This window comes from Herpailurus yagouaroundi, unplaced genomic scaffold, assembly GCF_014898765.1.
Source record: "Herpailurus yagouaroundi ecotype Mexico unplaced genomic scaffold, PumYag 141, whole genome shotgun sequence".
In the NCBI taxonomy this organism is placed as follows: domain Eukaryota; kingdom Metazoa; phylum Chordata; class Mammalia; order Carnivora; family Felidae; genus Herpailurus; species Herpailurus yagouaroundi.
The window spans coordinates 40,499,023-40,525,370 of NW_024412396.1; the positions used below are offsets into that span (position 1 = coordinate 40,499,023).

The 26,348-nt window shown below is 45.6% G+C and overlaps 1 protein-coding gene across 3 annotated transcripts; it reads right to left on the minus strand.

The window, feature by feature from the left end:
- Positions 1 to 271: 271 nt before the first annotated feature.
- On the minus strand, positions 272 to 24,986 carry MAX (MYC associated factor X). Of its 3 annotated transcripts, XR_005790964.1 has the most exons (6): positions 24,721 to 24,986; positions 23,935 to 23,961; positions 16,152 to 16,259; positions 3,068 to 3,191; positions 2,504 to 2,588; positions 1,686 to 1,794 (listed from the first exon to the last, which is right to left on the minus strand). XR_005790964.1 is itself a non-coding variant. In XM_040477403.1 (5 exons), exons 1-5 carry the CDS (start codon positions 24,754 to 24,756, stop codon positions 1,607 to 1,609), a joined length of 483 nt encoding a protein of 160 aa, XP_040333337.1. In that variant the 5' UTR covers positions 24,757 to 24,983; the 3' UTR covers positions 272 to 1,606. The 3 variants fall into 3 exon arrangements, 2 of the variants coding, with proteins under 2 accessions (XP_040333337.1, XP_040333338.1); XM_040477403.1 differs by lacking the exon at positions 2,504 to 2,588 and having other exon boundaries at positions 272 to 1,794; positions 24,721 to 24,983; XM_040477404.1 differs by lacking the exons at positions 2,504 to 2,588; positions 23,935 to 23,961 and having other exon boundaries at positions 272 to 1,794; positions 24,721 to 24,982.
- Between the last annotated feature and the right edge of the window lie 1,362 nt (positions 24,987 to 26,348).

Here is a 26,348-nt window from a genome sequence, read left to right on the forward strand (position 1 = left end):
TTGCCCTGGTTAACCCCATCCCTGTTGGAACTAAAAAAGCTTCTATCCAATGAGCAAAGTCACCACCACTGGTTTACCCACTCCCTGGCTGGCCCAGCGGAGCTGAGCCCTGAGAACAAAAAGAGGGGTGCTCTGGCTTAGAGGAGCTCCTCATTCTGCAAGCCCACGTAGGTCACCTCTGCTTCTCTCTCAGGTTTCCCCCCATGGCCTCCAGAGGGCTCTTTCCTTAACCGTCTTGGCCTCTACAAGGGCAAGAAGACACCACCACCAAGAAGGATAAAATAAGTTTTTATTTATAGTCTTATAGTAAAGGGGAAAGCCTTAACTTGCAAGACAATTCTTGGGCAGTATGTACAACATACTTTTTATTTCCATGGAATGGAATCAAACACGGACTGAGACTACAGAGTACACACTAGAAATCAGCAAATGCCAGGAACGGAGTAGGAAAAAGACAAAGAAATGAGGCCTAAACACACAAAACCCTTCACTGGGATCTGCTGACCGCAGCCAGGACCAGGGCTGGATCACACAATGGGAACGGGGTCCAGGACAGTTGGAACAGGAAGGGGGTCAGGGTGGGGAAGGGTCCGCACTGGGGTGCGGGTTTAGTACCAGGTAAATTGCTCTTGGTATTTACATACAAAATCAGTTGGCTCTATTTCTTAGAAATACACACGGAAAGAAAGGAAGATTTGATCATTACTTTATGAATCTGTCGCTTTGCAATACCGACGTCATCAGAAATAGGGACAACTCACTCAGATTCAAATTTCAGTAGCAGGAAATAAATATCAAAACATCATCACTGGCCCTCAATACAAAACCTCTACCCGACCCGATCCTCCCCCCTTGTCCCACCCCCTACCACCCCCTGGCGGCTACCACTTCACTGCTGCCCGCTGTCCCCCACACATACCACACGAGTGTCACGCAGCCCTCCCTAAGGTTGGCTGGGAGAAGCAGGAGTGAAACAGGCCAAAGACTCTGTGCTGCAAATCTGTCCCCACTTGTATTTATACCACAAACTTCTTCAAGGATCTGGCCTTTCAATAGGAGCGATAAATAGCTTTTTAGAAAAAAACAAAAACAAAAACTTAAAAAGAAGGGGGATTAATTCTGATTACTCCAAACCGGTCATCTTCTTAAAGTAGAGCAGTCCACAGATTCACAAAGTCTATCAAACGGAGGTGAGGGTGGCCTGGGAGGAAAGGCCTGGGAGGGGCAGGAGTCCTCCGGGCATGTGCCCGGCGGGGCTGGAGGAGCTGGTGGGTGGTCAGGACACCATGTGCTCAGAGGTCCGGCCGGCCGTCTGTCCTCCACAGAAAAAGCTGCCAAGTTGGGGTATTTTGGTTTAAAAATTCCTGGTGGGGACAGGGAATCCCTGAAGGGAAACATTAAAAAAAAGCTTGTGGAAATGGGGAAGGAGAACGAGAGCTGTTGTCCAAGAGCTTCTACGTAAAAATAAAATTAAAAAAAAAAAAAAAGAGAAAAGAGGAAAACAAGAGTCTCTTAAATGGTTCTGAGGGTTCTAAGGATGAACTGAAAGGAGGATGGGACGATGGAGGAGACAGACAGTTTGTATTGCTGGCCTGCCCCGCGGAGCTTAGCTGGCCTCCATCCGGAGCTTCTTCCTGCTTTGGGGCTCTTCGGGCTCCGACTCCGAGCTGGAGTCTGAGCCTCCATCGAAGGCAGAGATGGTGCTGCCCTTGGCGTTGGTGTAGAGGCTGTTGTCTGAGGAGGGGTAGTTGGTCTGCAGTTGGGCACTCGACCTCGCCTTCTCCAGTGCACGGACTGAAAGGCAACCAAGCGAGCGGGTTACAGCCTTCTGGAGACTAGGGAAGCAACCGAGTCTCAGCTCAGGGTCCAGCCTGTTCTTCCGAAGGGCTTGCTGGCCCCCGAGGCTCAGGGTGGCTCAGAAGTAACTCCCTTCCGGTGCCTGTTCCACCCACACACTTCATTTCCTTCCTCCTTTCCCAGCCAGACCTGGGGGCCCAGTGGACATGGCCAGCCACTCTGCAATGCCTCCCAACCCTAAAGAGAAGGCTTGTGATGTCACCATCCTGCCATGGAAGTCGACTGTAGAGACAGGAGCATACGCTCCCTGTGGGACCCAGCAGCACAATGACAGAGAAGATGGCCTGGCGATGCCAGGCTCCACAAGGGTGTGAAGGCCACACAACAGCAGGGAAGGATGACATAAGATGTCGGCCAAAGAAAAGTTCTGGCTTAGCTCTCTCGTACAAGATCCACTTGGAAAGACAAGCTGGACACTTGGAAGCAAGTCACCAATGCACACAGCATACCTGGGCCTCTCGACACACAGCCCCTCCATGCAGGCTGCGTGGCCCAGTAACCAACCCGATACTGCCCCCCACTGCCCATCCCTCGGGGTTCAGCTCATCTTGAGCCTGGAAGGTCAACCCACTCATTTTATCTTATTTTATTTTATTTTATTTTATTTTATTTTATTTGAGGTGTTCTAACCCAGGTGGTTACTTGCATTTCCTTTTACTTGCATCTTCCATGAGGGAGGAAGAGAAGTGAATTCCCCAGGAACAAAGAACTTGATCAGCTCTCGCTTTCCCCTGTGGTTGTAGGAAAAGGTGGGTGTGAGCATTGGAGAACAGCATGGGCCTGGCCCATAGGCTGCCCTGATTGGACTACCATTGACAACGGGGAGGGCTCACTGTCCCTGAAAACCTGGAGTTTCTGGTACTTACAAAGCACACTCCAATCCAAGGACCTCAAAGCTCTTTTGAGACACCTGATGCCAGGTGTGACCCCTACCGCAGGCAGAGCACCTGAGCCCCAAGAAGGGGAGAGATCAGGTCAGAAAAAAAGTCTCCAAATGTCCAACCCCTAGACTCCACTGTTCCCTCACTGGCGGCTCAGGTCCTTCCTCAGGATGGTTCTAACACTCAACTATTCAGGCCCAAGAAGCAGGGCTGCCGCTGCTTATGAGCACGCGCTCCGTGACTGGTTCTGACTCTGCAGGCCCAGGTGTGAAGCCCTGACCTGGCCGGAGCACAGCAGGGCCGGCTGCCCCACCGGCTCATGTGCTCACCTTGCTGCTCCAGGAGAGCATTCTGCCGCTTGAGGTCATCGATATCTTGCTGGTGTGTGTGGTTTTTCCTTCGCATATACTGGATATACTCTGTGGCTTTGTCTAGGATTTGGGCCCGGGATGCCTGTTGCAATATGAAAAAAAGCAAAGGGGACAAAATAAGGACCTAGTCCAAGCGGTGAGGAAACCATGCCTTTCTGCAACAGCAGCACGGGGGAATGGAAGCAGGAGGGTGAGGTGGGACAAGGCTGAGGAAATACAGGAATCGCTGCTAAGAGCCTTCTTTGTGCCAGTCAAGGCGTCGAGTGCTTTATGCAGCAGCACTGAGAGGCGGCTCCACCAGGGACCCGAGGCTCAGAGAAGTTTACTCAGTTAGCCAAAGTCAACAGCTAGACAGTGGCAGAGCCTGGATTCAAACTCGGATCCATCTGACTCCTGAATTTGTACTCCCCCCATCCCCTTTGGTTCTTTAGATTGCTTTCAACTTTCGGCCTGGCCATGTCTGAAAACATTGAACTACTACTTAGCCGAGAGCTTAGGCTACTCACTCTCTGCTAGGGTGTGACTACGGGCAGCTGGTCCAGTGAGACAAGAGCAAGATCTCGGTGGGAGCCAGCTCGGAGTTGGAGGAGGCTCAAAATTTTTCCCCAAGGTCCCTAGATTTCAGACAAACCCTGACTGTGTTACCTATTTCCAACTGAGCTGTGCTGCTGTGTCACCATTTCAGCCTTCCTGGCTAAAGAGGCTTTTGTGAAAGCTGTCAGAGCTTGATGTCAACACAGGAAGGGCATGAGATTGGGCCATTTCAGGAAGCAACCACACCTTTACCACAGCCGTGGGCAGCCTAGGCACTGCCCTGTTAGAGGAACAAGTTGATAAGCCATTAAAATGGATGTCAGGTTACTCTGCCCCTGAAGGCCAAACATGCCTGGAAGATTCCCTCCAGGTTGCAAGCATGGCCAGAGTTACTCACGGCCAAGCAGCCAACTAGCCAAACAGGTAGAATGGTACAAAGCCAAGAGGACTGATGCCCAAGGCAGGGCAGTCTAGAAGTTGAGTGTGGCATTCAGGCCACCGAGGCTTCTGAGGAGTAGCAAAATTTCTTACTCGGGGTAGGGCAGTACTCGACAATTCTGTGTTACAATCCTGGCGGGTCCTTGACAACCAGAACACAACAGGGGGGAAAAGGCAGAGAAAACATCCACACTCAGGATAGCCAAACTAAATCCACTTGTATTAAATCCTGACAATCTCAATTTATATACCTTGGGCTGGGCTGGGCTGGGCATCAGAGAAATTTGCAAGGCCTGGATTTATTCACCAGTCCTCACAAGTACTAGAATTTCCAGGCTTTCCTCTTACAGCATGCTTAAGGCAATTTCCTCAAAAGGAAATTGTTCATATTCAACCATTTTTATCTGGTGCAAATTATATGCAAGGAACCGAGCAGACACTGTGGGGAAACAAAATGTATTAGTCATGACTTCTTTAGCCCAGAAGCTTACTTACTATCTAGCTGAGGAGATAAATATATCTATACACAGACAAACCACAGGGCAGCACCAACAACTGTAACTTGAGTAGCACAGATTAGAAAGGCCATGGGAAAGATGGCTTCTGGCTGGGGTGATTACCTACTGTGTGCCAGGCATGGGCCTCGGCCTCTGTGTGTGCGCAGGCATACACGTGTGCGCTCCCATCTGAAACAGTGAAGCCTGGTCTAACCCAGGGTGACATCTGTGGGAACGGGTCACTCTGGGCAGGGAGAACAGCACGGCATAGGCATGAGAGTGGAGACTGAGCCAGGTGTGCTTCTTGAATAGGGCACCTTCTGTAGGAAGAATGAGAGTACCGTGCCACCGGGGCTTGCAACTCTGGCTGCAAGGCTACTTCAGTTGCTGTTCCCCATTTCTGCTGAAGGGCACTTATTAGGTCTAATTATTAGGGGATAAAATGAAAAAAAAAAAAAAAAGGGCACATAATTAGAAAGGAGTAATGAAAATACTCTGCTTCTCTAGATACTACAGAAGGAATTTTTTTTTAATGTTTATTTTTGAGAGAGAGAGACAGAGTGCAAGTGGGAGAGGGGCAGAGAGAGGGAGACACAAAGCAGGCTCCAGGCTCCGAGCTGTCAGCACAGAGCCCGACATGGGGCTCGAACTCACGAGCTGCGTGATCATGACCTGAGCCGAAGGCAGACACTTAACCAACTAAAGCCACCCAGGTGCCCCTAGAGATGGAATTTAGAAGTAGCACTGTAGGAAAGGTGGCAGAGTGGCAAGGAAGAGTTTAGGCATCCAGGAGACAGTTGCATTCTGGGCTCTGTCATTAATGCGCTCTGTGACTGCAGATATAATCTTTCTCTCTGTGGCTTTTTTTTTTAAAGCTTATTTATTTGAGAGAGAGAGATAGAGTGTGAGCAGGGGAGGGGCAGAGAGACGGGGAGAGAATCCAAGCAGGCTCCATGCTGTCAGTGCAGTACCCGATGCGGGGCTCAATCCCAGGAACTGTGACATCATGACCTGAACTGAAAGCAAGAGTCGGATGCTGAACCAACTGAACCACCCAGGCGCCCCTCTCTGTGGCTGTTCCTTATCTGACTAGAAATTCTCTGAGACCCCAATCAGCCTTCCAAATTCTATGCACCCCATCAGGATCCAGTTGCTGTGCATATTCACATCCCGGTCTCTCTTTAAGTCTGCCTATTTTTTCCACTAACAGTTCCCAGAAAGCAACACTAGCCCTTATTTAACTACTCATTTGCAGCTGGGACGAGGGGAAAGAAGCAAGATTGAAAATGTTTGGTGAGGACTCTTAATGAAATACCACACTGAGTAGCAGCCTGTGTGCGACCAGTTTCTTCTTCACATATTTACACATGAAACCATGAAGTGAAAGTGAGCAGTAAGCAGAGCACAACAAACCAAAAAGGGAAAAAGATCCTGTGAGTGGTGCAAGTTTCCATTCCAGGGCAGTTTTCACATGAAGATAAAATTCACAGATGCTCAGAAAACAGAGGTCCCCAAAGAAGGTGGGATTGGTACACACCCGGCTCAAGGCCTCCAGAGGGCTAAGCACAGCCCTTCCATTATCCCCTGAAGGCAGAAGCGTCCCAGGCCACCTCTTAGCCAAGTCCAAAAGAATGGTCCAATTAATTTATTAATTGTGCCCTTCCCAGAGTACTCACCAAGTAAAATCCAACGAGAGAAAACTTAAAGCACAGAATACAGAATTCCCCCAAATTTACATGCGTATCTAGTCCGGGGTGGGGGGGCGGGGGTTGGCGCTGGAGGAACAGCAAAAGGTTGAGATGAGAAAATGCTAGACATCTAAAATCCCCTCTTCCTGACTTTCCAAACCATATGATCACATGCTTGGCCACAAGATTAAGGTGTGGGCAGGCCCTTCGCGCCTTTAGGAGTTTCTACTATGTGAACAATAAAAAGAAACAGACAAGAACCTTGGGCTTTATGGTAGGACTGTGTGCAGCCCCAGGCTTTAGAGCATGGACTATGGAATGGCCCAGGGCTTTCGGTTTCTGTTTTTTGAAATGCAGGGTTAGCTAAGTCAGCAATCTGTGAGTGAGTGACTGAGCAGACCGAACTTGGTAAGTCATTGTGTCCACAGATGGACTGTTGCCTTTGGATACCTGTTAGGAACTGGGATAATTTTCTCCCTGCTAGGTTTTACAGTTAGGAGGCACAAATTCTGATTCCGCCTTTCTGAGCAGAAACCGATCTCTTTAATGGTCTGGACACAGCCCTGAGACAGCACACACTGTGGCTGGGGGGACCAAAGAGGTACTGGGCCTCTTATGTGACCGTGCGAGTCAATGTAAAGTGGCTCCTCGGGTTCCTCCTTCACCTGTGGGAGCCATGCAAAAATTCACTGGACAGCCCCGCCAGGTCCTGTTCCAAAGCCCCAGCTGCATTACAGCAGTACAAATGATGACGATGATAAGAATGGCAGCAGCTAACACTTACTGAGCACTTATTTAATGCCAGGTGTCTTCATACAACCTTCTGATGTATTACGTCCCCTATTTCATAAATGAGGAAACAGAGGCACAGCGCTCTGACTTGCCTAGTAGCAGGTAGTAGAGTCAGGATTTGAACCAAGGCCTCCAGGACACCTCTATTTTGGGAGCACAGAGGAAACTGTGGAAGTAATAAAAAAAGATGGACAGAAATGCATTGACAGCATGGTCTGAGAGAAGAGTCTGAGCAGGAGGGAAAGGACTACTAAAGAGTCATGTGATTTGTCTACACTGATGTCGATAAAGACCCAGGGAGGATGGTTTCCTTGGAGGAGTCAGAGTTTAGGTAAATCACCCCCACACAGTTAATGAGTGCAGGGATAGAGCTGAAGCTGAAGACTAGTTTTTTAAAATTAGGTTGACAAAGTAAGAAACGAAAAAAAAGTAGCTTGTAATAACAGCAGCATTGAAGGAAGATTGTTTTTCTTTTTCTTTTAAAGACAAGTAAAAACCAAACAGCCTTCTAGCAGAGAAGAGACAAACAGAAAAAGCCTAAGGATGCAAGATAGCTTGCATCTATCTAGGACTGAACCTGACCCCGGAGGAGGGGAAACACCAGCCTCAACAGGGCGGTTAGCCTCGTTACCTAACAAGGATAAAACCAATATGGACAAAGAAGACCCACTGTGGTGTGGCCAAGGGGCCCAGCAGGTTCCTGCCCCTTTTCCAGCTTGTGCCACAGCAATAAGGAGACAGAAGAAAGGGTCAACTCAGCCCCGAGAGGCACCCACTTGACTAGGACTCCATTTGGGAACACAGTGCACCCACCTCATGTGTTGCAAGAAGTGACTACATTATTTCACAAAAGGATCAAACCCAAGAGTTTCATTCTAATTAGAACCTTCTTAAGGCCCCAAATGTTTCTTGAAGTAGTTAACACTGACATGAGGATAAAATCCAAGGTTACTAAATCAAAACTTTTTACATAAGGCACAGTTCCACATGTTTCTGGAGATGTAAAGCTTATTACAGTAATCTGGATTTATGTAAAAAGCCACGTTATCTTAGGAAGCAGGCGGAGAGAGGTAAGGAAGAGAAGAGTAGTGCTAGAATGTTCACATTAGGAACACCATTGCTATTCCCTGGGGTTCTAACCCTGACTCGAGAAGTAATCACCTTAGTCGTATTCATCACTTTTCCTCCTCCCTCCTCACTGTCAAAATCAGATGTTACCACTGCCTTGTTCCCTCAAGAACCAAAATGCCACATCCTGGGGAATGAAAAAAGAACTACTCACTAACTGACATTTGTTTTGCACTACATATTTTAGGAAACATAAAACCTTTATTTTCTGACACCTTGCACAACCTTTTACACATATTAAGGTAAAGAGAAAGCTAGGGCAAAGCCTATATACATTTCCATTTGAATAGTCATCTTCTGAAAATAAAAATTAAAGAATCTGCACAATAAATCTGGGCCTGCATTAAAGTGGTTCATTCCAAAATGGAACCCCCATCAATGCCAACAAGGGAGGCTGTGGGATCAGAGCCACCCTCAAAGCTTCCTGCTACCAAGCCCTCCCCAGCCTAGACTATTTTGTGGCTTACTATGGGAAGGCATCATACCCTTTACGGGGCTTAGTTAAAGCCAGGAGTCAGGCATTTGTTTAAGAGTCAACACAAATCATGTTTCAAACATGTTGTGCCCTTGGTAGTTTGAGATGAGGGTGTGACACTTATTCATCAAGGTTTCACCATGAAGGACAGGAGCACACATTCCCCAAAGAGGAAATACAACTAGTAAATAAACATGTGGAAAAGGATTTAATCTTCCAGGTAATAAACAAAATACAAAATTAATTACTAACTCTGCCTACTAAATTAATTCCCCCTCTTCAAAAAAATTCCAGTGATGGTAATACTGGTACTTTCAAAACACTGTCAAAAGACTAGTCTTTTTGTTTTTGTTTTTGTGTTTTTTTAAATAAGGTGTCTATTTATTCTTAATGTTTGCTTATTTTTGAGAGAGGCACGGAGTGTGAGTGGGGGAAGAGCAGAGAGAGGGAGGGAGACACAGAATCGGAAGCAGGCTCCAGGCTCCGAGCCGTCAGCACAGAGCCCCACGCAGGGCTCGAACTCACGGACCGCGAGATCATGGCCTGAGCCGAAGTCGGACGCTTACCGACTGCGCCACCCAGGCGCACCTAAAAGACTAGTCTTCTGAATTTGCTTTAAAGAATAAGAAAGGAAAGAATGAGGACACAAAAACAATCCTCTCTAGAGGAATTCTGGCAACAAATGGCAAAACCCAGATGTTCTTACTCCTAGACCTAGCGATCCAACCTCTTGGAATCGACTCTATGGAAACAGTCACCTGCAACAAAATGGTCATCACTACATTATTTATAAAATCAAAAAATGAAAAGCAACCTAAATGGCCAACAGAAACATGCCTAATGACTAAATATATGAATACATCATCAGCTGGGCAAAAGGCATGGTACGTGAAAACAGCAAGCTGTAACATTTCTCCCATGTAAGGCGTGCAGAGGAAGAAACCAGAAGGGAATACACAGATTGGTAATACCATCATCTCCTTGCTTCTTAGATGCCATCAATTATTTCATGGATTTCATAATAGCAGCTTGTTGGGGGAGAACTAAAAAAGGCCAAGTTTCTTTTGACGTTCACTTTAAGATGGCACCCAATGTCAGTCATATTAAAGTGGAGTGTCCAGTGGGGAGACAGGTCTTTAAACTGCATGGTTGTCCAAATAGCTAATAAGCACTTGAAATGTGACTAGACTAAATTAAGCTGTGCTGTAAGCATAAAATATACTGGATTTTGTTGAAGTCATATTTATTTTTGCATACTAGGTTAAATAAAATATATTATTAGAATTAACTTCATCTGTTATTTTACTTTTTTACTGTGTCAACTAGAAAATTTAATTGTAGGGCTGCCTGGATAGCTTAGTCAATTAAGTGTCTGACTTCAGCTCAGGTCATGATGTCACGGTTCGTGAGTTTGAGCCCCACATCAGGCACGGTTCGTGAGTTTGAGCCCCACATCAGGCTCTCGCTGAGGGTGCAGAGCCTGCTTCAGATCCTCTGTTCCCCTCGCTCTCTGCCCCTCCCTGTTCACTCTCTCAAAAAATAAACAAACATTAAAAAAAATTTTTTTTAATTGTATCTGTGGCTCACATTAAACATCTGTTGGGCAACACTTGTCTTCAAATCTTAGAACAAAAGAAAGCTATAGGTTGGAGGAAGGGGAGGTTTTCTTCTTCCCATTTTTCCTAAACTTTTGTAATTTTGCTGCAAGGAAAGAAATGCTGAAGGGAAGCCCTGGAAACCAACTGGGTATCCTTCAAATCTTGAGATGGAAAAGCATTAGGTACGGTTTCCTGGCTCTCTAGTCCTCTCCATAGGAGTGAACCTTCCCCTGCTCTGCACTGCAGACTTCCAGAAGAGTGGACAAGGTTCTGCCCTCGAGAAGCACACCCTTTAGCTAGGCGATAAGATGGTCACAGAGAAAAGGGAGACACAGGCAAGGCCCCATGAAGCCCATGACCGCTGGGGCTGATGGGGGAGCAATACTGTGGGGTTCTCTGGGTGGTAAACTGCTTGATATGAGCCGTGAAGGCAGGCAGGCAGACAGGCCCAGGCAAAGAGAACATGGAGGCACTCCAGCAGCCAAGAGTGCACAGGCTGGGGGGCCCTTGTGAGTGGGTCTCTTCACTGTGAAACCCTGAGGTCATCCGGGCGGTAAGGCTGGAGTTGGGCCTTGAGAGAAGGAAGGAACTCCAACAGATGACATTTCTGGGGGAGAAGAGGAGGGTGTACACTGCTCCACAGTCAGGGAAGGGGGAGAAAAAGCAGGAGGGCAAGGTGGGCACCTTCTTTAGAGAACATAAAATACCAATCCTTACCTTGAGGGGCACTGAAAAGCCCTGGAAAGGTTTTCAGTAGCACAGAAACAGTTTACAAGGAATTCAATAAATCAGTACACTTACATTTGCTGAACCCAGGGATTAATGGAGACTCGGGCAACCACGGACAATAAATTTAAGGTAGAAAATTAAATTTTTGAAAAACCTAGTTGTGAAGCAAATTACTGCACAGGTTGGAGTCTGGTCAGGTAATAATGAGTAAGGTGGTGAAAAGGGCAGGGATGTGCCTTACTTTCATCTACAACATAATCCCTTCAAGAGCCCCATATGATGTAGAAACAGTGTTGCCAAATGAACTGCACGCCTTAAGAGGCGCCCACCAGAATGAGCCTCTCCCAGTATAACGTGGCCGGAGCGGATGGACAGGGGGCCTCTTTCGGTAACAAATACTCTGCACAGTTCCTGTGCCAGGAACTGAGGGAAGCAATACGACCAGAAGCTGTTTTCCCTGCCTTCGTGGTACTTCTTATGGTGTAGTGTGGAGGACGGGCAGACATTCACCGGGTAGCTACACAAACAATTAGAACTGGGATAAGTGCCCTGGTCACAGTGCTGAGTGACTTTAACAGGACACTGACCTTCAGCTGTAAGAACTGTCAGGTTCCCTGTTACAAGTGAGTTATTTGACAGACGCCTTAACATGTTAAGGAAGCAGGCTTTCATGGAAATGAAACGGACTAGCTCAGTATTTTAACCTCTCCTTCGATGCTCAGCATGTTACCTTATTATTGCTAGGTATTACATATAATCCTCTCTCCCAACAAGGGAGCAAGACCTTCAAGAGAAGACACTATTATACCTTTTAAACCTTTACAGCACTCACATAGGTCTTGGGTCTTAACTAAACAGGTGAGCACAACCATGTTGGCTGATGTTCTTTTGTTCAAGGACTGAGCAAGCCCACGGTTTCCTCTGGCACTCTCACTCCACAGCTACGTACTGGGAATTACCACGTGCCAGAGTCTATGGCAGGAGCTGACTGGGGCGGTGCCCTCATGTTCTCATCCAAAAGGAAAGAATTCCGAACTTAATGCTCACTAAAAGAAACCCCGATTTTATTTTCATCTTAGGTTATGTTCTCTCTTTTTAACACAGCTCTATCCAGAAAGGAGAGATCCATAGCACAACTGCCTGAAACCAATAAACATTAAGATAAACACATTTAAGAAGAGACTTAAAAGATGAGAAATTTCTATAAACCACCATACAGCTACAAATGGCAATGTTGCAATAGAACGTTTTATCACTGAAGTCAACCACGCTAAGGAGAGAGTGTGATTGGATGCTGGGGCTAACTTATGGGGTGGAGGGAAGAATTATATCCCCATGTGAAGGCAAACTAATGGGCTGGCCACCAGGTCTTGAATCCACATCAACAGGATGAGTTCAGTGCCAGCAAGCCATCGGGTAACCCTCCCTAGCACCCAACCTACTGCCCTTAAAACAAAGAATAATTCTGTTCCAGAAAAGTCATGTCTTCCCAGAGAACAGTCGTTACTCCCTTACTCTGGTTGACTGGCTGATGGTTCTAATTCCATCTCATCTTTCCCTGTGGGATGTCCAGTGGAAGAACTACATGGGAAACAAGAAACTTACACAACAGAGTTCAAGAGTCTACTTGCTAACGCTGCGACCTATGGCAAAACCCAAATGGACCACCAACTACAATGGTCTATTTCTCAGAGAAGCTATGTGGACTCAGAAAAACGTACAGAGTTAAATGATCCTCAACTGTCTGCACTTCAGTGGCACCTACATATACCACCTCAGAGGAGACTATTCTAGCAATAGCCCCTGAATGACATACTGCCAAGAATACCGGCTCTACCTTGAGGGAGCTCCCAACGTAAAGACAAGATATGGTAGAAAGACTGACCTTGGTAATTGGCAATCCCGCGTTCTAGTCCCTGTTCAGCTACAGACAGGGACCATGATCTCAAGTTGCTTCCTCATCTCTGACACAGTAATGATGGCAGGAACAGCAGTAATAGCAAACATCCAATTCTATTAGCATAATACCTCAGAGAACTGTTGTGCTTACTTTTACATTGCATCACAGATGTTGATTACTGATTTTTTTTTTTCTTACACAGAAGTTGATCATTTTTTATAATGTTTATGATAACAGTATAAATAAAGGAAGCTGAGGATAGAATTTGGGTCTCACATTTAAAGCTATTTTTTTAATACAAGTATCCCCCATTCTTGGTTAGGATCCAATTCACTCAGTACTGGTTTTGCATTAAAAATCAAAATGCTTAGGACACGTGACAGATGATTCAAATATTAAGTGAGAAGTCACATGGAAGTTAAAAATGCTCAAATCAAAGGAGCCTGGAGGCTTTCCTGCAAGAATCCACTTGAAGCTCACCCAAACTCACGATTATTTACACAATGTCACAACCTTAATTACTGCAATCCAAATCAAGAATTAGCCAATTTCCTTTAGGTTCAAATACCGTATTTTTAAAAAATTACAACATTTAATGAGCACAGGGAAGACTGAGAGACAAAGCACTCTTCCTGCTAGACTCCCTACAGCATCTATGAAACAATGCTGGCAGATAAGGAAAACAATGTAGACGGTGGAATTCAGATGCGAAGGGGACCAGGGTTACTTTACTCATGCTCCGTGTGAAATATCTGGATTAGAACACAGAACAGGACTCTGAAATTAAAAAGGCACCTGGTAAATTCCCACACTAGGGCTTTATTAATGGGCTCCACATAACCTGGCCCCTTGACTGCTCTTCTCCCCTATTCCTGCTACTTCTCTGACCTCATTTCCTGTCACCATCCCTGCAGTTCCAGCCTGGCCACTCTGGCCTCGGCTCTGGACAGGCCCGGCAGTGCTCCCAGGTTCCTGCCTTGTGGCTACTACACTTGCCTTCCCTTGGCCTGGACTGCTCATCACCAGATAGGTACATGGTTCTTTCTTTCACACTTCCTTCAAACCTTTGTTCAAATGTTGCCCTGCCAGTGAGTTTTGTCTGGCTTATTGAAAACTGCAAACCTTCCTTCCCTGTTTAATTTTCTCCACAGCACTTAACTGAAAGGCTATATATATTTTACGTTTTAGCTCATTTTCTATCTTTTCCTCACCAGAATAAGCGCTTCTGCTTGTGTGTTTTGTTCATGGCTGTCTCCCTAGTATCTAGAACAGTTCCTGCCATGTAGAAAAACCTCAAATAAGCATTCGATGAACAGACTGAGTGAATAAATGAACTGGCCACAATGAATGACTATTCAGTTTAAGGAGCTACCAAATTCAAATCATCAACTTCATTGAAGAAAGGAGACAACAGATTTAGGATACTGTGATTTTAAGGACTTAAGGAAGATTATTATGGTAATGTAAAATAGGCTGGATAAGGAAAATGGTACAGCTGAGCTCCTATGACCAACCTCTCCCAAAGTGTCCTCAAACTTTAGAATGTCTAAGAATCAGTAGTGAATCTGACATGAGTGATCCAAAGGCCACTTCTTGGGAAACATTGCCTTGGTGCCACTCCTGGTTAGATGTGAGACCTAAGAGAAGGGAGCTCATTCCATTTAATTCACCAAAGTCGTTTTAATCGATACCATGGCATATGAGTAAGCACTGACTGTCAACAGCTCAAACAAACACAAGAGATAATCCTTTGCATGTGTGTACTTTGACGAAAAGAATGAGTCTGTCTCCCCATCATAAAGATTTCCTGCGCTGCTTAGACGGTGTTGTGTCTAGGAATGCTGTTATCCTAGGTAAGCACCTTAGTTCAAGGACACTTAAAGCAAGTCCACGTTAAGTAGGCCTAACCCATGACAAATTCTGGTTTTGCAATACTAGGTATTCACTGGCCTGTTTTGTTTTTTCATAAAGGTCAGACTTACTCCATGCTTCAGCCACATACAAGGCCACACCTCAGATAAGGTATAAAGCACATGATTTACCAGAGTGACAGTATAAACAAAGTGAAACTATAATGGTTCCAAATTTGGCTCTGGATAACCAAACTCAGGACCCCCACCCATAGAACTGAATCAGGAGAGCTACGGAAAGTATACCTGAGAGCAATGATTTTTCTTAAAACAGCTGTTTTTTTAAACACTGTATCACTAAACAGAAATAACACAGGTCCTCTTTCCAGTCCGCCATTTCTACCACTGAACTGCTGCAGAGAGCAGCTGGCTATGTTCTGTGTTCAGGATATAACTAACTGTGCAAACAGATGTTTTTTCCAAATTCCAAGAAGTGACCCCAACCCATACGCTTTTTGCTCAAAGCTTCCAACTTTGTTTTTCAAATGTAGAAACAGCTGGTGCCTACCTCTCCAGGGAAAACATTAGTTTCTGGAAGGCCATCAGTGGGGCGGAGGGAAGCAGGAGAAGATCAGTTACTATTTTCCCTCCATTTCGTATGAACATGTCTCTTTCCTTAAGTCTTTTGTCCCATGGCTTAACATGCTCTTTATACGCCTTGAAATAACAGCTGTTGGAACTGGGAGATCACTAGTGTCCAGGTTGGTTCACATACATTCCTGAGAGGTCTCATTTAAAAGAAGTACTAACTTCGAACTATACAAAAGAAATTCTCGTGGAGGTCTAGGGAATCACTAACCTCAGAAATCCTTAGTGTTATCCCAAACTTCTATGGGCTGCTCCCTATACTATACTTATAATAAATTCTTGAAGGAGTAATTTTTTTTTTTTTACAAGTAATACTGATTTTAATAATTTATTTATTTTTTCAACGTTTATTTATTTTTTTTGGGACAGAGAGAGACAGAGCATGAACGGGGAGGGGCAGAGAGAGAGGGAGACACAGAATCGGAAACAGGCTCCAGGCTCCGAGCCATCAGCCCAGAGCCTGATGCGGGGCTCGAACTCACGGACCGCGAGATCGTGACCTGGCTGAAGTCGGACGCTTAACCGACTGCGCCACCCAGGCGCCCCGAGTAATACTGATTTTAAAAGAGAACTCCTACTAATGTCTTACAAGCAGTTGCATTTTATCTGTCGTTATTTGCTAAGGACAGAGTAGGTGTGTAATGATACCCAAAAAATCAAAAAGTAAGGAAACCATGTAATTTCCTTCCAGATAGGTGAGTGGCCTGGTAAGCCCCACAGCAAGTTCCAAGTTAGTTGTGGCCATCAGTTTCTTCATAAACTCACCTTCTCTCCTTGGAGTGATGGGACCGAGTCCCGCAAACTATGAAAGCTGTCTTTGATGTGGTCCCTACGTTTTCGTTCCAGTGCGTTATGATGAGCCCGTTTGTCAGCCTAGAAGAATGGGAAAAAGAGCACATTAGCAATGTCGTTCCTTTTGCTTGGTACAGGTGGGTGGGGAATAGCCTGGAAGTATATGCTGTCAGCGCTGTCCCTGGCGATTGGGCTGGGAAGGATTTGTCGAGGTGGGCAGTTAGGAGTCTCCAGAATTAGGATCTGCTAAAGGGGGAGAAAGGGGTGAGCAAGGCTTGCGACAGGAACATCCAAAGTAGCTCGATGCATCCAGCTCATGCATAAGTAAAATAAAAGTTATTCATGGGGACAAAGTGCAACTCTCCTGCAACATCAGTCTTCCCCCACAACTTACTTATGTGACAGAACAGCCGCCAGTCCATGGTTAGGAAGTGACCAGGGAAAAGCTCCAGAGGGGCCCCTTCATAAAATGTGATCACCCCCACTGTAAGAGATTCCTCATGGTGGGTGCCCAGGAAAGGAGTAAAGTCACTGGTGCAGTGCTTTTCATGTGAAACCCATCACCATGAGTCTGCTCTGGGCTCCAGCTTGCTAAAAGGGACTAGTTTAAGACCTGCTCACCAAATCATACAATAGAAACTAAAACCTCTAGAAAAGCCAGATGCGTGAATCTGAGATTATGACAGAGATGATAAAGACACCAAGTACATTCTGAGTTCCTGTTTTTTAAAGTGGATCCATGGTGCCATCCTGCCAAGGGCTTCCCCTCACACAGGCTATGCCAGAAAGTTTGTTCTTAGACAGCAAATCATCTGACACTCACAGGCTCTGAATAAATTTCCTCAGGCACCTGTGGCAGGTCAAGCTTATTTGGCAGTATCTAAATACCCACAGACTGGACCGAAGTCTTTATCCTGTCCTGCTTAGAATCACAAAGAACTATCAGCTGAAGAGCGACAAAGACTGGTGACAAATCACAAGTGGCAAAATACACTGGCTTCAGGCAAAAGAGAGTGCTGGAGAGCACTGCAAGAGAGTTTCAGCAGGTCCCTAATAAAATAGCATTTCTTCCAAATGGAACACAGACACTTCGTCTAAAGCAAGAACCTTGATCACTTCCACACTTTGGGAATTATGGAGAATAATATACTCTGAGAATTTACCCTGAATACACAAGGTTGCGCTGAGCTACTCAAAGAGCAAGTCTGTATATGGAAATTTCGGGTAGCTTTAACCTACCCAGACAGAGCACCGGGCACTTTAGATATGAAGCAACAAGAGTAAATAACTTGGCTTAGACAAGAATGCCTCAAATGAATCCTTGTACTAGACAAGATGCACAGGCAAAAATCTATAAAGACAAGTCAGGGGAATGAAAGGACTTAGAATTCTACTGTATAAGCCTAAGTCTGAGTCATTACAGAGGAAGAGGAGGCTGGGAGGAGCTGTGGTAACCAAAGTCCCTTCCTGGTGTCTCAAGCACAACACCTCGCCTCTAGCTCTGCTGAATCGGACACCTGGTTCCCATCATGGCCATGGTTCTTTCTACATGGCATGGCAACTCATCTTCAGGGCAGATGCCTGGGCACTTATAACACCCTCCTAACCTTGTTAAAGTCTGAATTCGTGGTAAAGTGAGTGCTTGCTGAACTCCAAAGACATATGAAATCTAGGGGGACACTGAGGGAATGATCAAGCTTGGACACCAGATAACTTAAGGCTAGAGGTAGGTGTGCTGCACCACACAGCATTAGAACAAGAATGCCGATGCCTTCTAACAGCAGTATGAAATAACTTGGAAGTATTGAACATATTTAAGTACCCAGTCCTTTCCTAACTTACTGTCCCCTCTAGTCACCTACACAGGTAAGGTGGGCTGGGTTCTAACCTTGACTCTACCTAAAGCACTGAGAAGGTGGAGATGACATCTGCCTCTCCAGCATTTGTTACCTACTCCCTAAGATGGTTTATTTACATGCAAATTAATTGCACAGCTTTGGTCTCCAGCAGCAGCCCAAGATACTCCTGTCTACTAAATCACCCTGATTCCTGGCCCTCCTCCCGGCTTAAGAGCTGTGCACAGAAGCAGTGACAGCAGAGTTACCCACAATTCCTCTCGTTGATACAAATAAAATCCTAATTGTCTGTTTTCTTTCTGGGAGAGTCCTGCATATCTCAAAAGGTTAGAATCAAGTTGAACTTGGCTTCACTCAGGCCTGCACTAGACAGGTGGAGCCAGGTATAATCTAACACCAAAATCATCCCCACAATGCACTACCCCTTCCCATTCACTGAGCCTTGAAAGGACTCAAATGGACAAGTCTTTTGGTTAGAGGATTGTTAAGTGAACTTGGCTGTGGACCATCAGCAGAAATCTTGGCTTCTTATCTGGGGAGCCAGCCAAGTTTGAGAAGTTGGCTCAACAAGGAAAGGCAGCAGTCCACTGCCTGGTAGAAAGCCTAGGCTGGGGACTGTTGTTCTCGAAGTAGTGGATGGAATTTCTGTGGTGGTTCCAGGCCCAATTTAACTAGCAGAAGGGTAGAATCTTAGACCAATCCCTGTTGCCATGTCCATCCCAAGCAGCTAGTCTTAACCAGAGTCAATTTCAAAGCTCTCAGAGACAATGGCAATGGTGTATTGTCTCCTCCCTAGGCCTCATCTGAAAGAGCAAATTAAAAATATGCAGAACTAACATGCCTAACTCCAGGCAACTCTAGACTAAATGATACCTCTAGTGGCTTGAAAGACCATATGAAAAACCTTTACACAATGCTGAGAATTCTGTTCAGGAAACATTTCCAAACCACAGAGATCCATCCAGCCCGATAATAATGTTCCCCTGCCCCCCCCCCCCACCCCGCCCCAAATCATCCAAATGGAGGGCCAGTTGCCAGGCTTATCACTGCTTTGTTAACAGTCGTCACTTGCTGGAAACCTTTTCCGAAAGAGCCAAGATTTCAGAGTTGAGAATGAAAAACAGGGTAAAGACTTCCAGTGTAAAGCATCTGAGATCCTCCCACAAACTCAAAACTAGTTTAAAACAAGGGGGTGGGAGTGGGGTGCGGGAAGGGCAAACAACTGTGTGTCTTAAATAAAGCTCAACTCAAGAAATCAGCCAGCTTTCTGTTGCCCGTACTGAGATGTTAGAGAATGAAGATGAATGGGACCAAACAAATTCTAGAAGACAGCAGAGGTTTTCCTGGGCTACACAGCTGGCCCACAAATGCCTTCCTCCTTACATCCTATAGGAGCAGTGGCTGGATGCTGCCACTCTTCAACTACACTCAATTTGCAGTTTCTGCCAAAAAACCTTTCCTTCAGGGCATCCCAGGCTAACAGAAATCCTAAAGGGTTGTGCGATACTGAAGAGTGGCCCACAGATGCTCAACAGGAACTCCAGCACCAAATCGCTTCCAGCTTTGACATCTCTGCCAAGGTTTTTATCCAGCCTCTCAGTTTTATTTCCACCAAACTTTCCATACTGGCAGCCAGAGTAAAAATCTTCACCTACAATTTGTCCACCTCTGACACTAACAAGCACGTGTATCTTAAGTGTTATTATATGTTGAAAGCAAACATTATTTTGCTAGCCAAGAAGTTGCTAAACTGGCAGGAGGTCATTCAAGCTAAGGAGGTGTGTTCAAAATCGAGGGAAATCTCTTTAAATCATTTCCTTCCAACTTACTGCACAGAGAATGTATCTTCCTTCAAGGCCTTACATCAGTTAGCAGCCTCATTTCCTACAAGTTCTAGGTAGGCAAACAGCAGGGGGAAATAAATGCTGCATTATTCAAGGATGCACAAGGTTTTCAAGAACGATGCCATTTCCGGGCTATCTGACATCTAACCCCACCTATAAGGAGAATCTTCTTAACTCCAATACAAAGAATGCTCAGCATATACTGAAAGTTGCTCACTAAACACGTACTGCCTTTGAGAAATTCAAAGATTGCATTTTAGAGGAGAGATAATGTTGCTTATTGTTAATAAGCTACTCCTATTAAACACAACCATGGAAAATACACAGGTTCAAAATTCTCATCAGAAAAGATCTATTTATTACTTCTGATGGGAAGCAAATAGGAGAAATAAAACTGAATTTCTAAGCAACTTAACTAATTTTAATCAACATGAAAACTGCAACATGAAATAATGGGCAGCTGTGACGAGAAACCACTAAGGTCCTTAATAGGAAGATATAAATTTCAAGTTCCCAACACTTCTCCTGCTAGAAGCCAAATGCCTACTATACATTTCTAAAATCAACTAAATACATGTGTTTTTGAGGTTTTTTTGTTTTTTGTTTTGTTTTGTTTTGTTTGGCATCATTTGGTGCCTAAAAGAACTTGGGAATGCTATTATCCAAATATGCTATCAAACTACAGCCATTTGAGAAATTAAAAATGCCTTGGTCATGAAATTTTAATCGAAAACTAAGTTAGATTCCACGATCAACAATTTCGCCATTACGGGCATCTTGAAAAAGGACTTTAAAACATAAGAACACCTTTTACTCTAACAAACAGCCGTATTTAAGAAGCAAGCCTGGCATTTCTGTACCACTGTCAACACTCTGAAGCACACACAAATTACATGCAGCGTGCAGCACTTCTACGCAACTAATTCCAGGTAAAACAGATAGTGGCTTCCAAGTAAATTCCAATCTCAAAGACGACCAAGCTCATTCCCTTCTAAATAGACTGTAATTCCCAACAAAGCACAGAGCACTAAGAAATTAAAAATATTTAATAGGAGGAAGACCCACACGTGAAACTGCACAGATCTGTTTTTATACCCCTTAACAGATATACTGTAATTCTAACACATCCAGCTGATATGGATAATAAGCCTTGAGTTTCCTAACACACTAACCCTACATTTCTCGTCTACTTTCACTTGTTTCCAAAAGTAACTTCCCAAACAGAAATAAAAAAGGATTTACTTCGTATGAAACATACCCGTCCCAGAAAAGTTTCTCTAAAATGCAGATTTTTCCCTCCAAAAAAGAGTAAGATAATACCAGTGGGACTGTGAGATGCATAAAATTTAGTAATAAAAATATTATTTCCTTTACAAAGCTTACTGGTCACTGGAGAAGCTGTTTTCCGTTTGCACTGAGGCAACAGAAAAAAAAATTCACCAAATCAGTTTCACTTTCTGTTAGAGTTAACCTCACTTCCTAACTATTCTTGCAGAGAATCTTAAATTTCTCACACAGTAAGGCTGTATCTACTGTAGTGACCTCATAAAAGACAAATGAGGGTCTCTTTTTACATTAGGACCCACAGAACCTTCCAAATAACTTGTTAGAAGTTCTTCTGTAGTCCTGAATATTTGGTTGTTCACAGTCCACAACCTTTTCTGAATACAAAGCTTATGAATAGTTCCCTCCGAATTAAAAAAAAATGTATTACCTATACTAAACGGCAGGAAATAAAGTGATGTATTCACAGAGAAAAGAACCCCGAAATCCTTTTTACCCTATTTGTTCATGATAATTGTTTGATATGCCATAAAAATTTATCTGTTGCTTCTTCTTTCCATGCTCTTATGATTATTTTGTGCCAGATAATGTTTAAAAGTCTCGGCAAATAGGCATGCCTGGATGGCTTAGTTGGTTAAGTGTCCGACTTGGGCTCAGGTCATAATATCACGGTTTGTGAGTTCGAGCCCCACATCGGGCTCAGTTCTGACAGTGTGGAGCCTGGAGCCTGCTTCACATTCTGTTCTCCCTCTGTCTCTGACCCTCCCCCACCCGCGCGCGCGCGCACTCTCTCTCTCTCTCTCTCAAAAATAAACATGAAAAAAAATTAAACAAAAAAGTTTCAGCAAATAGATGTGTCAAATTAAAAACAGAATCAAATCCACTCCCACTGCCCACCTCCCAAAAATCAAAGAGAAAGATCTTAGGCACCTTAACACCAAACTAAAAATATCTAAGAAAAACAATGACATTAGCATTCTAGGAGAGTGGAAACATTTTAATAATTTAATAAAGCAATTTACATCAATACCCATGTGGATGGATATTTTGAAAAGCAGAAAGCTTTCAAGAACTGTAAGCCAAACTTTCACAAAGAAAACTCTCTCACTGGAAAGCCAATGTAATTCTAATTCAAATAATGATTCTGCAAAGGAGGCCTAACCAATCCCTATCCTCCAACCGTGATCAAGCCCTGGAATACATTTTATAACTGGAAACTTGGGGGGGGGGGGGGGAAGTTTTAAAAAGACTGGGTTCTAAACACGAAACTCAACATTCACACCATTAAGGGTAATAGTAACTAAAAAAAAGGAACTGAATTTCCAAATACATGTGTAAAGGTAAGTATCTGACAATACTTCAAGGAAAAATAGAGCAAAATCTTTTTTGTGACTATTACCCAGGGATAATTTTTTAAATCTTATGGAACAACTTCATACTCCAGATTTTATGGAAATATTAGCTCTCAATAAACATTTTTCTTAATGCCTATCTGCTTGGAGAACCTGCAGAAACTTTGCTCTACTGAACAGTAGGTACAAGGCAGTGGACATGCTTTTATCCTGTGATAACAGAAGCATCAAAAGTGGCATCCTGCAAATTCTAACAAGTCCCCAAACATCATGTCAACAATCAGAAAAGTAAAAAAATCTGGATTTCTAATCTTTCTTCAAAACAGGAAGATCTGGCAACAGTGAGCCCTCACTCCCACATAACAACAACCCATTGGAGTTTAATGGCTGTCTTTTCAGTAAAGACATGTGCTGTCCAGAGCCCTAGTCCTCACCTCTGCTCTCTACTTTATTCCTGATGATCTTACTGCCTGGGCCCCCCAGAGGCATCTGAATTTTTGAACTCCCATTCTATAAACTCTGTACCGTTCCCATTTGTCAAATGTTAAGACACTCTGATGTACTTCTCTCCCTCTGACTCTGACTTATTTTGTGTCTATTCTTTTTTTCTTTCTCTAATCTCTTCAAGGAACACTCACCGCACTGTCCCAGACTGGAAAGGCATGAGATTAGTGTCTATCTAAATCCACAGAACATCTACTGAGAACATTAATATCAAAACCCTGAGAAATTACTGATAACATTGTATGATCTCAACCGCCACCTTTTAGCAAATCTGTCTCTGCAATGCCACGCTTTCCTCAACAATTTTTCTATTTTCTTTATACCTCTCCTTCAATGCAAATAGACCACAATAAGCTGTTTGTGACACTTTCCTATTCAACCTTTGGCTCCTCTACATTTCTAATTTCTGCATTAGAAAAATACCAGGTTGTGCTAGACTCTATAGGCCTATAGAAATCACATAACTTTTGGTTGAAGATGATTTTTCGCATGTGGCTTCAGCCTCACACAACTACGCATGTATTGTTTAGAACCTACTTGTTCCAAAGTAAATCTGACAACTTTGACCCAAAATAATACAATTTACTTCAGAATGACACATTTCTCATTTTACACTTACAAAGTGACAGCTAGATCACCCACGTGAAAACTACTGAACGATTCATTTCTTTGCAAACAGCTCCTTTCACTCACCTACAGTCCACTGAAACTTATCACCTGAGTCTAGAATGATGAGATTTGCAAACCCGACCCCCCCCACCTAGAACCCCAGAACAAGGCCCCGCCTCACCTTAGCGGTTAACAGGAGAGTTTACTACAATATTAAAAATAATAGAACAATCTCTTTTTCTCTCTGACCCCAAAAAGGACTAGAACTGAACGGAAATGAAAATGAAATGGAGAGTAGGAGACGTACCGCAGATTGAAACCTCGGTTGCTCTTCCTGGAATAAGAGAGAAAAAAAATAGAAAATATAGAAGTTATTTTTACACTTCACATTCAATAATAAGAAAGAAAATGCCGGCGGCAGAGGAAGCGGCGGGTGGGGAGTCGGCCCGACCCCCCTCCCTCCCTCCCCACCCCACGCCGACATCACCCCAGCGGGATCCGGTAGCGGGGCAGGGGGGTCCCGAGCGCCGCCCCTCCTTCCAGGATCCGACATCGGCCGGAGGGGATTTAGAACACTGTCTCCTCCCCCTCGCACCCAGCTCGGGGTATCTGGGCACTCCCAACCCCTGTCCGCTCTCCCTCACCCCCCAGGATCCGCGGGTCACGGGAAGAGGGTGATCGCGGACCCAGGGGGCAGGTGCTGAGCGTCGTCCCCTTACCCGGGATCCGGACAATGGGATCCCAGGCGCACCCCGTCCCAGTCCCCCGGATCCTGAGCGGGATAGGGTGGGAGCGGGAGGCCGCAGCACCCTCCTCCACGGGGGGAGGTGGGGGTCCCAAAGGCCGCGTGTCTCCTCCCCACCTCCAGTCCCAGAAGGCCGCTCCGGCTAGGAGCCCGGAGGGGAGCGAGCCGGGAGCGCGACAGAGGCGGTCCCAGTCAAGGGCGGGGGGGGGGGGGGGGGGGGGGGGGGGGTGGGGGGAAGGGGAAGAGGAGGAGGCTGCCAGACCCCCTGCCGCCGTCGCCCCGCGGAGAGCCCCGGCCGCTGTCCCCGCCTGACAACCCGTACGGGAAGGAAGAAGCCCCAGGACTCACGTCGCTCTCCACCTCGATGTCATCGTTATCGCTCATTTCCTACGGCCCAGGGAGCGGCCACTGCAGCGGCGGCGGGGAAAGGGGAGGGGTGCAGGGGAGGGGGAAGTCACCGACAACAACAAGCCGAGTCCCCCCACACACACACTCACTCACTCACTCACTCGCTCTCTCACTCACACTCACACACACACGCACACACACACACACAACACGGGCGAGAACCACCTCCTCACTGCAGCACCGGATCAACGGCGGCACGCACGCCCGGTCGGCCCCCTGCCACGTGACCGGGCCCGTCACGCTGGGGCCGCCGAGACTTGTAGTTGTCGTCCCTTTGACTGACGGCCCAGCTGGAGCCAGTAAAACTACAAATCCCATAAGGAACTGCATATAGTCGTCGCCAGCCCTACCTGTTGACGGAGCCCAGGGCGCCTGCGTGTCCTGTGGAGGGGGCGGAGAGAGAAGCGGCGCGATGCCTGCTGGGAGTCGTAGTCCGCAGACCGCGAGTTGTCAGGAGGTTTTCTTCCCAAGGCAGCAGAGGAGGCTGCTGGGAAGATAGGACACGTGGAGGGAGTTGGGGCTCCAGGAGCCGGGCTTGGTCTGAGCGCTGGGCGCCGGGCCCAGGGGGCAGGGTGGAGGCTCTGGGGGAGTAGCCGGCTGCCTAAATAACGATGCCTCTCCTCGTGCGACTAGTTTTACTTTGTCTTTTTGGTGCCTGAGTTGCTCTGCGTTGCGCCCTGGGGCGTAACCCACTAGGGCCAGGGTTGGGCGGGGGAGGGGAGGGGGTGCAGATCTTGCTGCGGCAGACTAGGGGGCGCGGCTCCGAATGCCTGTGCGTACCTTTGGGATCTGGCTGTGGGGAGGTGTCAATGGCAGGTGTTAAGTGGTGTTACAGGACCGGCAGGATAACCGGCCTTGCTGACGGACCAATCCCAGCCTTGAGAATCTTGTATTCATTCACGCGGGGTAACCATGCCTGCTACTCATCGTGAGGCTCCTGCATTCATTGACCCCCGACCTTCATCAACCGTTTACTTGGAAGTAAAACCCCTTCTGAGTTTGTTGTCGCCCACGTAGATTAGGGAGTGCCCAGTTCAGAGTGCCATATTTAAGAATTGCAAAAAGTATCAAAACGGGAAACCGCACTCTATCCAGTTAAAATCATATTGAACACCTACGATGTGCCAGCACGGGGATGTCATAGTGTATGAAACTGGACGGGTCCCTGACTTCATGCAGCTCACATCTGTAGAAACAAAAACAATACTGCGGCGCCATCATTTAAAGAGTGTACAGCAAGTCCTACAGGAAGGAAAAACAAGACACTTTTCAATCCTGAGGTAAAGTAACTGAACTACTCTTGTACATCCGGTGTCCAAAATGAAGGACATTTCGAACTTTTCTGTTAAGTTACTGATTCCCTAATGAAAACCATTTTATCACTAACCTTTGAATCCAGAAATTTGGAGATATGTGACATATCTCCCCATGTGAGCATATCATCAGTGCTTAAAAGACAGATGTCAACATGGTAATCTTCCCTTTACATTTTTCCTTTAAATAGCTGTTGTATTTTCTTACTTAGTGATTCAATCCTAATGAAGTCTGCATATCCTTGCAATTAAACT

Bases quoted from the DNA above. Each gene is read 5' to 3' on its own strand.
- MAX (XM_040477403.1), bottom strand. From the start codon at position 24,756: ATGAGCGATAACGATGACATCGAGGTGGAGAGCGAC. The intron at 16,260-23,934 runs GTACGTCTCCTA...CCATTCTTCTAG, and splicing joins AACCGAGGTTTCAATCTGCG to GCTGACAAACGGGCTCATCA. The intron at 3,192-16,151 runs GTGAGTTTATGA...ATATTGCAACAG, and splicing joins CATCACTCCAAGGAGAGAAG to GCATCCCGGGCCCAAATCCT.